Below are 14674 nucleotides of genomic sequence, written 5' to 3'. Positions count from 1 at the left end.
TAGGAACGCCCACTTTTAGCCGAGCCCGCTGCCGGTGGAAACGGTGATTTGGGACGATGACGTTTGAGCGGAAACCACCAAATTTGTCCGCTTGTCCCACCTTAAAGTTTCCCCACTCGGAGCTGTCATCGTGGCGAACTTCTTCTCGTCTGGTCTATATAGGCCACCTTTACGACCACCAGCACCACACTGTTCTCATGCAGTGATTCGCCCCCCTACATCCTTTCCACCTCTCTCTGCTTCGCACGCAAACATGTCGACGACAGCAGACAAACCTGCCACCGCATCTCCAGCCGCCAAGGTCAAGGGCTCCGGCCCCACTGCCACCTTGGATCCCAACGTCTCCGTCAAATTCGCTGGCGCCAACGGAAGTCCCAAGGTGCAATCGTCTTCTCGCTTTGCCCGCATGAACAGCATCACCAGCCTCAACCTCAACGGAAACGGCAACGGCGGTGCGAGCGCCGACGGCACCACCACGCCCACCAGCAAGTTCTTCTACCCTCTCTTCCCTGGCATCGTCTCTTCCCTCGACGAAAGCCCTTGGGCGTCCGGCTACAACACTCCCGCTCTTGGATCCACCATCCACAATGTAGCCGAGCGCACCGAGGCGGCGCTCCAGAAGGTGGTCGACCAGCGCAAAGGTGGAGTGCTCGAACAGGTCGCTCACAAAGCCCTGGGCTTTGCCGAGTACCTCGAGCGTCTCATCCAGTGGGAGATCTTCAGCAGAGCCAACGCCATCGGCGGTATCGACAACATGTGGCTCCTCATGGACGGTGTCAGCAAGTTCAACCCCGTTTGCACCGCTACGTACACCTTCAAGGAGCCGCCCCAGCTCCAGGACATCAAGGACGCCATCCTCAAGCAGGTCGACCATTTCCCCAAGTACAAGCAGAAGCTCGCCGACGTCGGTCGTTTCTTCCACGGTACCGTCTTTGTCGACGATGCCAACTTTGACATCAACCACCACATGCGCGCTGAGAACCTTCCTGGCAACGCCGGTCGACGCGAGCTCGAGGCCTATGCATCCGAGTTCATCGCCCAGGACTGGGACTACACCAAGCCGCTCTGGGAATCGATCCTGCTCGAAAACTTTGTCGACGAAGAGACGGGTGCCAAGGGTGCCTGCGTCATTCGTGGCCATCACACCATGGCCGACGGTCAAGGCTTCATCATGAGCCAGCTCTTCATCACCTCGCTCGGACCCAAGCTCGAGAGCATGATGGCCGACGGTGCGCAGCTGCTAAGCGACGCCAAGCAGGGCAAGGCGTTGCCCTCGCGCATGAACAAGAAGCTCGCCAGCCTCGATCGGTACCACGGCACCATCGCGCTGCAGCTCGTCATGATCACGCTTTACTGGACCAGCTGGTTCGTTGGGTTCCTCAAGGACCTCTTTGGCTGCGTGACGCTGTCTGTTCACACAAGCTTCTTCTTCATGATGACCTTCTGGCGTCAGCGCTACGTCACCGCGAGCTACCCAGGCCCCCGGAAGCACGAGAAGGAGTTCAGCATCTCCAAAAGCATCCCGCTTTCCGACGTCAAGCTCATCTCCAAGGCCTTTTCAGGTCCTCAACCGGGTACTCTTCTGGACAAGGTGCAGGGAGGCAAACGTGTCTCTCGTCCGTTCATCGGCACGCACCTCACGGTCAACGACATCATCTGCACCGTCATTGCCGATGTGATCAACGACGAGCTCGATCGCCAACGGGATCAGCCGGGTTGGTTCAACGCTGTCAAGCGTGTTTCGCACAAGATCCTCCCCTCGCCGATTGGGATTATGATCCCCATCTCGATCCGCGAGCCGGGCGACTGGTCGTTGCGCAACCTGTCGACGGGTGGAATCGCCTACCTGCCCACCACATCCGGTCTCTCGACGGAGACAAAGACCTTGCACAAGCGTCTGCACACCACCCACAGCCGCTTGAACATTCTCAAGAACTCGTTGCTGCCCAAGATCGCCTTTCACCTCGTCCAGCTCACTGGTCAGCTGCCGTTCCTCTACCCTGTGCCGTTCGGGCTGATCCCCAAGCATCCGTTGAACGCGACGCGTTGGCCAACGACCTGGGTCACCGAACGCATTCTCACCTGCTTCACCGCCGTGGTCACCAACGTGCCCTGCCCGTCGAAGCAGCGCATCACGCTTGCGGGACAAGAGGTGGTCCGATGGACCGCACTCCCACCCCAGGCAGGCAAGGGCACACTGGGTATCGGCATCTGCTCCTACGGCGGCGACTTTAGCATCTCCATCTCCGCGGATAAGGTCGAGGGCAGCGAAGGAGTGGCAGCGAAGTTGACCGAGAGTTTTGAGCGCAGATGGAGCCAGTACGTCGAGACGAGTCAGGGACTGATCGATCGTACCGGCAGCGAGAAGAAGAGAGGAGGAAGGAGGAGTCGCGAGACGAGCAATGGGTCCAGTGCCACCGCTGTCAATGGCGATGAGAAGCACGAGTAGAGTCTCTGTATTCTTTAGAGTTGCGAATTGATATGGTGTATCACGACTGGAAGTGCGCGGCGGCGAGAATGAGACGGGTGATGGTCTCGGTGATCGGCGTGTAGGCTGTCCATATCCTTGCGTCTGCCGACGTGGCGGCGGTGAGGGAAGGGACCGCGTTTTGCGTTTGAGTGAGGAGGTCGGTGGATAGCGTGCGGAAGATTGGGTATGCGCTTGGTGTTGTTGATGTCTGCGGCGAACGGAGATAGAGGATCAGTACTCCTTTCCCGCATCTTGTGGAGAGCCTGTGCACTTACAATGGTCTCGCTGACCCCGCCCAATGTGAGAGCTGCCACTTCGACGCTCTGCAGCTCTCGCTCCTCGTTTGCGTCGTCTGCCGTGGAGCAGTACGTGAAGCTCGCCTCGATGACCGCCTTGATCACCTGCGCGATCTGCACCTCCAGTGTGAAGCCCTGCGGTGCAAATGCGGTGATGCGCGCCTTGACCTGTTTGAGCGGCACCGTTTGTGGCGCCAACCCTTTATCGACCGTCGTCTGGAGGTATGCGTGCAGCGCAGTGAGATACTTCCCCACCGCCTGCGCTGTTGTTGGTGGTGGCACGTTCTGCTGTGATGTCGCGAGTACAGTATTCGCTGGGTTCTGGGACGGCAGAAAGGCGGATACTTCCACCGCCCCTTGCTCTGCGCCCTCCTTCTTCTCCGCATCCGCCTTGACGTCTTTTGCCCTCACCGGCACGCTCGGTCCCCACGCATTCGCCTCCATCGCCTTCTCCTGCTCCGCCAGCAACCTCCTCTTCTTGCGGACGCGCAGCACTCTTGCTCCCTCGTCGCCCTCCCTCATCAACCGCTCAGCCAACTCCAACGCGGCGCCAGCAGGCGTACTCCCGTCGCCCACGCGCGCCACCAGCTCGCCCGCAACCCGAAAGGCATGCTCGACACTCGCCCGGTAACCCTGCATCGCCGTCGCATCGCTCGTCGGCAGCAACGGCGTCAGAAGGGTGGGCAAAAGGTGCGTCAGACCCCCCGGTCGAAAGTCGAGCAGTGGGATCAGCTGCTGGATCTGCGAGAGGGCGATCATGAGTTCGGTGCTGTTGGGCGCCGAGCTGGTGGCAGATGCCCCCGGGAGCGAGTTCATTCTTGGCAGAGAGGATGAAATGAGATGAAGGATGGTGGGTGGGCGGTATCGATGGACGGCGTCTGGAAATGCACGATTGACATGCGGCAGGGTCCGCGTTCCGAATTTGTTAGAGGCCTTGCTTGACAGCCGGCGGGATTTTATGAAGTTCGTTCTCGTCGTTGCAACATCAACATGATCTATTTCACGGCGAACATCTCACGCAATGTGATCGCCGGGTATACAAGCAGCGGTCTCACTTTCACACGATGCAAGTGAGTGAGTCCATCACAATCTTGGTCTTGAGTTCCAGCCATAAACCTCTACATGAATGACCTTACGACGACGTCGAGTTGGTGCCGTTGTTGGCCCACACCTGCTCGGCGTACAGCGGGTAGATATCCTGAATGGTGTACTGGTTGTACGAGGCCACATCGTTGAGCGTGTAGTTCCTGTCCTTCTGCAGTCCGTTCAAGATGCTGACGACGTTCTTGGCGATAAAGTCGAGGAAGATGACGTCGACGGTGGTGTTGGCTGTGACATTCGACCCTGTCACGGGGCTTTGCACATAGTCTGGCACGGAAGCGTACGGGATGGCGGTGTGGACGGTGTCATCGCCGGCGCCGGGGCACGAGTCCTTGGTGACATAGCCGAGGGTGCGGTTGGCTGCCTCCGCCGCCGCACGAGCGTCCAGCCTTGCCAGATCGCGAACAGCTTCCGACTGGCTCGTCGCGAAGAAGTGCTGCTCCTTCATCCAGGCGTTGTAGATGTGCGAGACGTGACCCTTGGCATACTTCTCCCTCTCTTCCTCGTCAACCGCTGCGATGGCCCGCCTCGCACTGCTCGACTTGACCCGGTTGAGCTTGTTGATGATCTGACTGGCATACTTGTACGGCACGTCCTGGATGTACTGGAACGCATCCGTAAAGGGCGAGACGATGTACTGGTCGTTCTTGGTAAAGTTGCCGGCGTAGAGGTCGAAGCGTTGACTGCCGCTGTTGGCGATGACCAGGTTCGGCACGTCCTTGCGATCTGGGTTGGAAGTCGAGATGACAGTGGGGAGCACCTGGTTGGTCATAAAGTTGATCAGCGAGGATGTGTCGTTGATGGGAACGCGCTGGAGGTAGTAGTCCTGGGGAGCGACGCCGTAGACGTGCGACAAATTCCATGCGTCCGCCACGCCGTTCATCTGCTGGGTGATGTTGAGACCGAGTGCAGTGTCAAAGTTATCGGACGGGCTCGAGAGGCCTGCGTGGAAGGCATAGTTGCGGCGATTGGCGTCGATGTACGAGCGGTTGAACGTGGGACCGTTGTCGGTAAAGTTCATCGCCATCCAGCCGATGGTCTCGAGATAGCGTCCGGCTTCGAGCCCCATCGAGTAGCGATCGTACTGCGTGCAGTCGCGAATGTGCGTGTGCCCGCCGAGGATCATGATCGGCGTCGTCGGGTGCACCTTGCGAATGGCGTTGACGACGACGGGGAACTGGTCGTTTCGAACAGGCATGTGGCCCGCGATCAGGAAGACATCCGGCTGCTCCTGAATTGCGTCGTTGAACCACGTCTCGTTGACCATCTTGGCCGGGTCCTGAACGGTGATGCCGGAATCCGCGCCAGTGAAGTTGAAGAGCACCCCGAGCGAGGTGACGTTTCGTCCGCCGTCGGTTTGGAATTTGACGAAGCGGTCGCCATAGGTGTAAGTGACGTTGGCGCCGCCGTCGCTGCCAGCATGGCTGATGTTGACGTTGGAGCCCAGGTAGCGACCCTTGGCCTCGGGCACAAACTCCTGCAGGGTGTTCCAAGCCACGTCGTATTTGTACAGCTCGTGGTTGCCGACGGTCAAGAGATCATAGTCGACTTTAGCATGGAACTGGTTCGAGGTCTGACCGTCCACTTGACCAGCAGGGTAGCCATCGCTGAGACCAGCACCGTCATGCAGGTCGCCCGAGTCAACCAAAAGAAGATCAACGCCCTTGTCCTTGGCGAGCTTGCGCATGTGCGAGACGAACGAGGCAAAGTCACCCCAGTCACCGGAGTAGTTGGGCTCAGGGTAGCTCGCTTTCTGATGACCTTGGTACCAGCCATGAATATCAGTCGTAGCGAGAACTACGAGGTCACCCCAGACGAGGTGGCGGAGCAAGCTCTCGCCTCCGCTGGGTGTGGTGGAGTAGTTGACTTGACGTGGGGCCAGACCGTGGGCATGGTCGATGCCGGGACAGGCCGAGGCGAGGCCTGCCAGTGTCACGGCCGCCGGAATGAAGCTCTTGAAAAGCATCTTGAGCAGAAGGAGGGTCTATGGAGGAAGGAAGAGGGGGATGACAAGGAAGGGCGAAGATGTCGTGTGCCCAATCTTATATATCTTTGCCCACACCGCTGTGGATAGCCGACCTTAATCTCGGCGGCATTATTGCAGCGGCACGGCTGCCGGCGGGAACAGCCCCCACTTGCTCATAGTAGTCTCGAGGACTGCCCACCAGTGGCGTCCAGGCGAGGCAGAACCAAAGCGAGCTAGAAGAATGGAACGAGGTCAGCCGAAAAACCGCTTTGGCGCTAAGCGAAGTACGACGTGCATGAAAACGTGTTATCTCTCAAACTTTTCTTGGGCGGCTAAGAATGCACAACGTCAGAGTGCCATGGCTCCGGCCTCTGCTTCGGATGCTCGGGTTCACAGCCTTCACGCAGGGCGCTTGCATTGGTTGCCATGTTGCAGTCAACAAAGACCTGCATGAACAATGCGGTGCGGGGCAACAAGTGGGAGATGAAGTTCTGCGGCAGTTGCGGGCACGCTGCCGACGGTCGAAAACGTGCTCTGTTTTGGCGGACAGAGGTTCGCAACAGAGACGCGCAGAACGTGCCTCATAGAAGCAAGCTCGCAGTGCCCAGTCAATGATGGTATGAGACGACATAGCATCCCTTCATCCGCGGCAAGCGCTTTCAGATCGGACAGACAGGAACGGCATTGCGCGATTCCTTCAGCTTCCGGGCGTCAGACTCTCTCATGTTGCCCAAAGCACTTGTGTTCGCAACCAACAGGTCGTCTTTCAGGATGCAGTGCAATGACAGCGTGCGCAAAACCAAAAGTACAATGTTGAGGATATGGAAAAGCAAAGAAGAGACTGAGCGCTACACATCCTGCCAGTCCAACGCGCCCAAAATGGCCGTCTTGCTTGGCAGCCTGCCCGTGCTCGGCGAGAGGACCGTGATCTTCTTCCTCACCGTATCGATATCCGCGACGTGAACGAAGCCCAAAATGGGTGCACCGATGATCTCGTCATCTGTCGGGTTCGTGCTTGAGTCCGGCTGTCCAGCACCTCCACCACCTCTGGGGGGCTGGATGAGCGCTAGCACGCTGTGCAACAAACTCGTCTGGTCCGCCGCCGAATTGGTCGGGTCCATCTTCACCAATTGCGTCTCAGTCACCGTCCTCGATGCTCCAATCGGCAACGCTGAAGATGGCGCCAAACTCTCCTGCCCAACTTTGTAGATCTCCAACAGGTCAAAGGGAATCGTCGTGCTGTAGGGACTCAACGAGGGCACCCCACCCAGCGGATCTGCGTGACCCGGCAAAACGCTTCTGGGCATCCCATCCTGGTTGCCCCCGGCGCTGGAGCCGCCATAGAAATACGTCTTGACCTGCAACGCCTTGAGTCTCGCCCTATACGTCTCGTCCAGCTCCACGACACCCCCGGACTTGGGCAGCTTGATGACGTTCACCCCCGACCCGGCGAAGAGCTTGGTCATCTCGAGATTGAGCTTCTCGTGACCCAGGACGACGATCGTGTCCACCTTGAAAGCGCGGATGCAGTGCTGGAGGAAGGCGTATTTGGTGCGCGCATCGGCTGTGACCACGCCGGGAGTATCGATGAGCAGACCGGACATTCGGGAGCGGAAATCGCGCGATAGTCGCCTTTCCACGCCTTCAGCGAGCCAGTCGACGACGCGACGGAAGTGCCGCTCGTTGTCCCGGACATTCTGCTTGCCGAGCCAGAGTGAGAGGGGCGCAACGGGGTGCGCGGTGGAGGTGCCTGGTGGGATGGCGCCGGTGGTGCTCGTGTTCGTTCCGAACGGGAATGCTGGCGAGGGACTGGGCAGCGATGCCAGTGGCAAGGGCGACAGCGGCAAGGCGGACAAACAGCACGGTAGAGGAGGAGCTCCGTCGCTGGGATCCAAGTTGACCACCGTCGGCCACCATCCCGTGATATCGGACCGTTTCTCCTCTTCTCGTTTCTCCTTGCGCGCTTCCTCCGAGAGGTTAGCGTCCATGTTCGGGTAGATGATCCCGTCCCCACCCGTGCGCAGACTTTCGGCAACCCTGCCCGCTTCGCCCTTACCAAGGCTGGCAACTGCGGGCGAACGAAGCGCATAGTTGGCGAGAAACTTGATGAGACTCGTCTTGCCGGCGGATTCGGGACCGAGCACCATGACGCGTGGACCCTGTCCTTCCGGTCGATACACCGTCGAGGCTGTCTCGCTGTCCTCGGCTTCGGCACCTGGGTCGGTCGTGCGAGGGGCAACATAGCTGGGATCCAGTACTGACCCCGCTAGCGTCGAAAGCAGCTTTGCGTCCGCCCTGAGCGCCTGCCGCGCCTCGATTCGTCTTCGCTCCAAGTAGAGATGCAGGTTGGAATACGCGGTATAGACGGGAGACGGCTCGTCGGCCAGGTACTCGGTCGACGCTGTGCCGGCGATCTCGATCTCGGCTCCTCGCCAGGACGAGACTGCCGCTTTCGCTTCATCTCCAAAAGGGTACCATCGCTCTTGGGTGCCAGAGACAAGTTCGGCGCCAAAGATCTCGGCGTCCGGCTCTTCGCCCGTTTGAGTGGGGGATGGGACGAGTCGGATGGACAGGCGTTCGTGAGGTTCGAGCTCGAAGCGATACTCGGAGCGTGGAGGGAGGAAGACGCGACGATGCGAGGATCCTTCTGCTTGGCCGTCCATCTTGACGAGCTGTTGGGTGGTGGTCGCGAAGTGGGAAGAAGAGGTTGCGGGTTGAACCCTGAAAGTGCGTTGAAGCAGAGGAACCGACAGAGCCGCAAGAAGTTCTACCCGAGATCCGCTATTTTGGATTATCATAAAATCGGCGATTCACTCTCGCTGGTCCTTCTTCTCGACGTCGGCAGCTGCCGCACCAGCATGATCGCGGCTCGACCCGAGCGTCAGTGAAGCTGCCGGAAGATCCGAATAATCGAGTTGGGGCTGTAGTTCGGAGGAGGGCCATTGGCCCATTTGTGCCGCTTTGACGATACGGGGATGAGAGGAGCTGAGCAGACGAGGAGGTGTCGGAAGCGGGCCGTCGAGGTCGTAGCTCGCCGCCCTCTATTGTTCGGGCTTGCACCGCACAAAGCAAGCCAGGAATCTCAGTCTGCGTCGGATCTGTGCTAAAAAAGGATGGCAGAGGCCTTCTCTCAGTTATCACCTCTCAATCTTGTCACGCGAAACTCGTTCACGTTCAATCACATGTCGCATCCACTCGCTGTCACCGTCCAGTGGTACCAACGCAATCTCGAATGGAGTCCGATTGGCCGCGGCCGAAAGAGAGTTTGATGCAGGGCGATCCGCATACAAATGCAAAGCAAACAATGCGATTGGCCATGCAAGAAGAAGAAAGAGGCCTGTGCGTCACTCCACATTTGGATGATTTTTGCCGAGGTGAGAGTCGGAAGGCATGTCACCAAAAAGCGCTCTGCTCTGCGCTCGACAGGTACGGAACAATAGACGCAGGAGACTTGACAATGACAGAGCTGGCTGCGATACCGTAGCAAGAGGTTTCGCAAAAGCGAGCTGCGGCATGAAGACCCAGTGACGTGCGCCGAGACCTCCGAGTACCAGTCTTGTTGCGAGCCGAGGTGTTCATGGCCCACTCTTGGTCACCTCGGATAGCTCCGTTAGAGCAAGGAGTAGCAGACTCTGTCACGCCCTGGACAGTGCATCCGCATGGGCCTGCGGTAACGTGGCAGACAGAGCCAAAGGCACGAATCGAATTGGTCTGGGTCCGCCTGGGGTGTCAGGGAAGGATTTCAGTGCCAGAACAGCAAGGCCGCGTTGGGCCGAAGATCAATGTTCAAGAGGAGACTGCGTTGCTGACTGTCACGACAGCTGCATGCCATCACCGACGGTCGACTGGAAAAAGCGGAGCTTCAGGATCTAACTTGACAGGAGTTGCTCATCGCTGCGGGGAAGGGACGTCAAATTGGGGCGAAACAACGGCAGAGCTGCGGAGCGGGGTCGCATCTAGGCGCACCTCGGCACCACTAGTTGCGACGAGCAAGCAGCTTCCCGGGGAATCAAATCTCAGCTCCTCGTCGTCGAAGAATGAGATCCTGGTCAGAGGGCAGTGAGAGAGAGAGGCGCAGAGAAGACTTGAGACAGAGGTCGCCGAGACGATAATGCCGCTCGTGCAGGAAGGAGCGTTCGAGACTGCGATTTTCCCCGCTCAGACCAACGCCGTTTGGCACAAAGCAGTCACCGAAGAATAATAAGAAAAATAAAGCAGAAAGACACGCTGTGGAGGCGTAGACAGTCAACACGGTCAAGAGGACAAGGCGTGCGCATGGACCAGGATCGACGCATTGCTTTTTGCTTCGAGACTTGTCGCTCACCGCTGTTCATCGTCCACGATTGTGGATCAAAGTCGAGCTGGAAGACAGCCATAGCAAAGGTTCAATGCTCAGAAGGCTATCGAGCAGTTTGACGTTGGCGAAAACGGGAGGAATGGGAGGGAAAGCGCTGGTCGGAGGGCTGGACCGATGGGCCGAGATGGGCTTTTGGCTGTCGAGTTCAGTCCATTTCCAGTCAAGGCCGCCTGATCGTGAGTGGCTGGCTGACTGGCTGTCCCTTGGCAATTTCGTCTTCGCTTGGCTGCCGCCCCCCTTGATGAAGGGTTGTCTCAAGCCTCTCTCCCTCCCCCTCGCTGCTGTGCCTAATTGTGGAGAGAGACGCGAACAAGGGCCAAGCCAAGCCAAAGCACAGAGCACTGACCGCTCCTCGCTCGATCTCGGTCTTTGCCCAAGCTCGTGACCAAGAGATCCTCAGTTCGCCGCTCCCCCCGCTCAGACCGCCCGACGCCCTTCACTGCATATATAGCCTCCCATCCCTTCTTGCCGCTGTGAGCGGTTTTTCCTTCCTCCTTGCTTCGACTATACCACCTTGCACCTTCAACGGCCCAAGCGTGTCTTTATCCCCTCACATCATCCGGTAGACAGAAAAGGAGCCTTCTCTCCTTCCTGCTTCCCACCTTTCCTTACATCTCCACCGCATAAAATCGCACCAAAATGGCTGAAGCCGAGGTCCCCGAGGTCCCCGCCTTCGACGTCCCTTCCCGTCTTTTGGGAAAGGACGGTCGCCCCGCTCCTCACGTCAATGCTGACAAGTACAAGTCCGACTACCCTCAGTCGATCGACAACACCGACGAATTCTTTGGCAAGGTGAGTAAACACAGTTTCTAAAGAAGTGCCTTTCGGCAATCAGCCGGATGGGAGGCAGACCAGCTGGTCGGCCATTGCGACCCTTTTCCCTCTGTGTTGGCAGGGCCGAACAAGCTGATGTGTCAACTCTGCTGGAAAAGCCGATTCCTCGTATCTAGCCGTGAACATGTCCACTGACCGTCAACCCATCTGTTCCCTCCTCCTAACTACGCACAGCTCGGCAAGGAACTGATCGACTGGGATGTGCCCTTCAAGACCGTCCGATCCGGTGGCTTTGAAAACGGCGACGTCGCCTGGTTCAACGAGGGCCGTCTCAACGCCGCCTACAACTGTGTCGACCGATGGGCTCACAAGTACCCCGACCGCGTCGCCATCATCTACGAGGCCGACGAGCCCGGTCAGGCCCAGGAGATCACCTACTCGCAGCTCCTCGTCCAGGTCTCGCAGGCCGCCAACATGCTCAAGTCGCTCGGCGTCAGGAAGGGCGACACCGTCATCGTCTACCTGCCCATGATCCCCGAGGCCGTTGTGTCGCTCCTCGCCTGTGCGCGTATCGGTGCGATCCACTCGGTCGTCTTCGCTGGTTTCTCCGCCGACTCGCTCCGCGACCGTACCAACGACTGCGGTGCTCGCGTCGTCATCACCACCGACGAAGGCAAGCGTGGTGGTCGCAACATCGCCACCAAGAGCATCGTCGATGCCGCCCTCAAGGAGTGTGACAAGGTCGAGCACGTCGTGGTGGTCAAGCGTACGGGAGGCCAGGTCAACATTGACGAGAAGCGCGACATTTGGTGGCACGAGGCCTGCTCGCGTGAGCGCGCCTACTGCCCTCCCGAGTCGATGAGCGCCGAGGACCCGCTCTTCATCCTCTACACTTCCGGCTCTACCGGCAAGCCCAAGGGTGTCGTCCACGCCACTGCGGGCTACCTTTTCGGTACCGCGCTGACTCTGCGACACGTGTTCGATGTGCACCCGGACAAGGGAGACCGCTTCGCCTGCATGGCTGACGTTGGTTGGATCACGGGCCACTCGTACATCGTCTACGGTCCTTTGATGAACGGTGTCACTACGCTCGTGTTCGAGTCGACCCCGGTCTACCCCTCGCCTTCGCGCTACTGGGAGATTGTCGACCAGCACAAGCTCACTCAGTTCTACACGGCCCCGACCTCGATTCGTCTGCTGCGACGACTGGGTGACGAGCATGTCAAGAAGCACGACCTGTCGTCGCTGCGCGTCATCGGATCCGTCGGTGAGCCCATCAACCCCGAGGCGTGGCACTGGTACAACGACAATGTGGGCCGCAAGGAGTGTGCCATTGTTGACACGTACTGGATGACCGAGTCCGGATCGATCATGATCACCCCTCTGCCCGGAGCCACCAAGACCAAGCCCGGATCGGCCACGTTCCCCTTCTGGGGCATCAAGCCGGTGCTGCTCGACCCGACGTCGGGCGAGGTGCTGGAGGGCAACAACGTCGAGGGTGTGCTGGCCATTGCGCAGCCGTGGCCTTCGGTGGCGCGAACCATCTTTGGCGACCACCAGCGCTTCCTCGACACGTACATGCGCGCCTATAAGGGCTACTTCTTCACGGGCGATGGTGCCGCGCGCGACAAGGACGGCTACATCTGGATCAAGGGTCGTGTCGACGACGTGATCAACGTGTCGGGTCATCGCCTGTCGACGGCCGAGATCGAGTCGGCGCTGATCCAGCACCCCGGTGTCGCCGAGACCGCCGTCGTGGGTATCCCCGACGAAGTCACCGGCCAGACCATCGCCGCATACGTCACGCTCAAGCCCGAGTTCTCGTACGACTCCGAAGAGGCCCTCACCAAGGAACTCGTCATCCAGGTGCGCAGGAACATCGGCCCCTTCGCTGCACCCAAGAAGATCATCATCGTCAGCGACCTGCCCAAGACCAGGAGTGGCAAGATCATGCGTCGTCTCCTCCGAAAGTGCGCCTCGCACGATACCGACAACTTGGGCGATCTCAGCTCGCTCGCCGACCCCAGCGTCATCGACCACATCAAGGAGAAGACGAACGCGTTTGACAAGAAGTAGAGAGTCTCGAATGGCGTTGACCTGTGGAATCGTTCGTAATATGATATGTGATCTTTCCAGTTCTTCAGAGGTGTGTGTGCAGCCGGGTGGGGGAAGTGTGCGTGTGCAGAAGTGCTTTCAGAAGGGTATGAAGTTGGACCGCGATGAGGAGGAGAGGAAAAGGGAAAAGGCGGAGAAAAGGGCGCACGGGGCAAGCGCGTAACAAGATCGCGTGCTTTGCCATTCGGATTTACAGGCGGCCGAACCTACATCCCCCATCCCTCGCTCCTATCGATACCATTCAACAAAGCTTCCGAGTGCGATGCTGCAACACGGTGTGATCTGCGGCTATGTACATTGAGACCGTGGCGCTGTCCGAACGATGAGCACTTCTCTCGGGTTTAGCTGTGTGCGGGGTTTTGGTCGGTCAATTTCCAACCCGCGTGCGGGGGGGAAGAATGAATAGCCGTGCGCAGCCGTTCTCAATCGTGTATAAGACCTTCCTTCCCGCTTGACTCCTTCCCTTCGGCATCACCCCTTCCGATGTCATCGCAGCGACTCTCTCAATTCGCTCGCCATCTCTCGTCCTTTCGCCCCACCACATCGTCAGTGACTATTTCAAGACCGTTCGTGCGAAACATGTCGATTCAAGCGCTTCAGATCGAGCGTCAGGGCGGGCCGGAAGTGGTTCAGGTCGTCCCGGTCGCAGCCCCCAGCCTGTCGGGCTCGGGCAAGGTGCTAGTCCGCAACGAGTATGCGGGCGTCAACATGATCGACACCTACCACTTTGGCGGTCTGTACCCGCTGCAATGCCCCATCATCATCGGTCAGGAATCCGCAGGTGTGGTGGAAGCCGTTGATCCGGACGTCAAGACTGTCCAGGTCGGAGATCGGGTGGTGCAGTACGGTGGAGGGTCGTATACGCAGCTTCAATTGCTGGATGGGGAGAGGGTGGTCAAGCTGCCCGATGGGATCGACACCAAGACTGCTGCTGCTGCGTACCTCCAGGGACTGACGGCGTTGACGCTGTTGAAGGAAAGCCACCCGATCAAGAAGGGCGAGTGGATGCTCGTCACTGCTGCTGCGGGTGGTGTCGGTCTTCTCCTGTGCCAGATGGGTCGTGCTTTCGGAGCCAACGTCATCGCCGTCACCTCCACCTCCGAGAAGTGCGAGCTCGCCAAGAAGCACGGCGCTCACCACGCCCTCACGTATAACAAGGAAAACCCCCAGGCGTACATCGACGAGATCCGCTCCATCACCAACAATCACGGCGTAGACGGCATCTACGACGGAGTAGGCGCCGATACCTGGGAGGCCAACTTCGCCATCGCCGCTCGCAAGGGATCCATCGTCACCTTCGGCAACGCTTCCGGCGCAGTCCCCGCTTTCGCCCCGCTCAAACTCGCACCTAAGAATCTCAAGGTCTGCCGTCCAACCCTGTTCAACTACGTGACGACGCGCGAGGAGAGGGAGACGTACTCCAAGGAGCTCTTCGAGCTCATCGAGAGCGGTAAGGTCAAGATCAACGTGCATGACACGTACGGGTTTACGACGGACGAGATGAGGAGGGCCTTCGCCGATATCAAGAGCAGGAAGACGACGGGTAAGCTGGTGATCAAGCTCGAGTGAACGGGCTGGCAAGATGTTACGATGTA

The 14674-nt window shown here is 58.9% G+C and overlaps 6 protein-coding genes across 6 annotated transcripts; 3 read left to right on the top strand and 3 right to left on the bottom strand.

Moving 5' to 3' along the window:
* Window positions 1-253: 253 nt before the first annotated feature.
* PSEUBRA_005629 (O-acyltransferase, WSD1, N-terminal) lies at window positions 254-2449 on the top strand (the record flags this gene model as incomplete). Its single annotated transcript, XM_016439066.1, has 1 exon — window positions 254-2449. One exon carries the CDS (start codon window positions 254-256, stop codon window positions 2447-2449), a length of 2196 nt encoding a protein of 731 aa, XP_016290343.1.
* A 40-nt stretch (window positions 2450-2489) lies between these two features.
* PSEUBRA_005628 (uncharacterized protein) lies at window positions 2490-3582 on the bottom strand (the record flags this gene model as incomplete). Its single annotated transcript, XM_016439061.1, has 2 exons — window positions 2490-2678; window positions 2746-3582. 2 exons carry the CDS (start codon window positions 3580-3582, stop codon window positions 2490-2492), a joined length of 1026 nt encoding a protein of 341 aa, XP_016290342.1.
* A 316-nt stretch (window positions 3583-3898) lies between these two features.
* PSEUBRA_005627 (Phosphoesterase domain protein) lies at window positions 3899-5833 on the bottom strand (the record flags this gene model as incomplete). Its single annotated transcript, XM_016439058.1, has 1 exon — window positions 3899-5833. The coding sequence occupies one exon, from the start codon at window positions 5831-5833 to the stop codon at window positions 3899-3901; it is 1935 nt and encodes a 644-aa protein (XP_016290341.1).
* An 848-nt stretch (window positions 5834-6681) lies between these two features.
* PSEUBRA_005626 (Pre-mRNA cleavage complex II Clp1) lies at window positions 6682-8496 on the bottom strand (the record flags this gene model as incomplete). The annotated part of the gene is made up of 1 exon (XM_016439048.1): window positions 6682-8496. The coding sequence occupies one exon, from the start codon at window positions 8494-8496 to the stop codon at window positions 6682-6684; it is 1815 nt and encodes a 604-aa protein (XP_016290340.1).
* A 2333-nt stretch (window positions 8497-10829) lies between these two features.
* PSEUBRA_005625 (AMP-dependent synthetase/ligase) lies at window positions 10830-13040 on the top strand (the record flags this gene model as incomplete). Its single annotated transcript, XM_016439074.1, has 2 exons — window positions 10830-10982; window positions 11199-13040. The coding sequence occupies 2 exons, from the start codon at window positions 10830-10832 to the stop codon at window positions 13038-13040; spliced, it is 1995 nt and encodes a 664-aa protein (XP_016290339.1).
* Window positions 13041-13658: 618 nt separating this feature from the next.
* On the top strand, window positions 13659-14648 carry PSEUBRA_005624 (Alcohol dehydrogenase GroES-like protein; the record flags this gene model as incomplete). The annotated part of the gene is made up of 1 exon (XM_016439083.1): window positions 13659-14648. The coding sequence occupies one exon, from the start codon at window positions 13659-13661 to the stop codon at window positions 14646-14648; it is 990 nt and encodes a 329-aa protein (XP_016290338.1).
* Window positions 14649-14674: the final 26 nt, after the last annotated feature.

Source organism: Kalmanozyma brasiliensis (genome assembly GCF_000497045.1).
Source record: "Kalmanozyma brasiliensis GHG001 unplaced genomic scaffold PSEUBRA_SCAF6, whole genome shotgun sequence".
NCBI classification, from domain to species: domain Eukaryota; kingdom Fungi; phylum Basidiomycota; class Ustilaginomycetes; order Ustilaginales; genus Kalmanozyma; species Kalmanozyma brasiliensis.
This window is presented reverse-complemented; position numbering and strand designations above follow the sequence as displayed.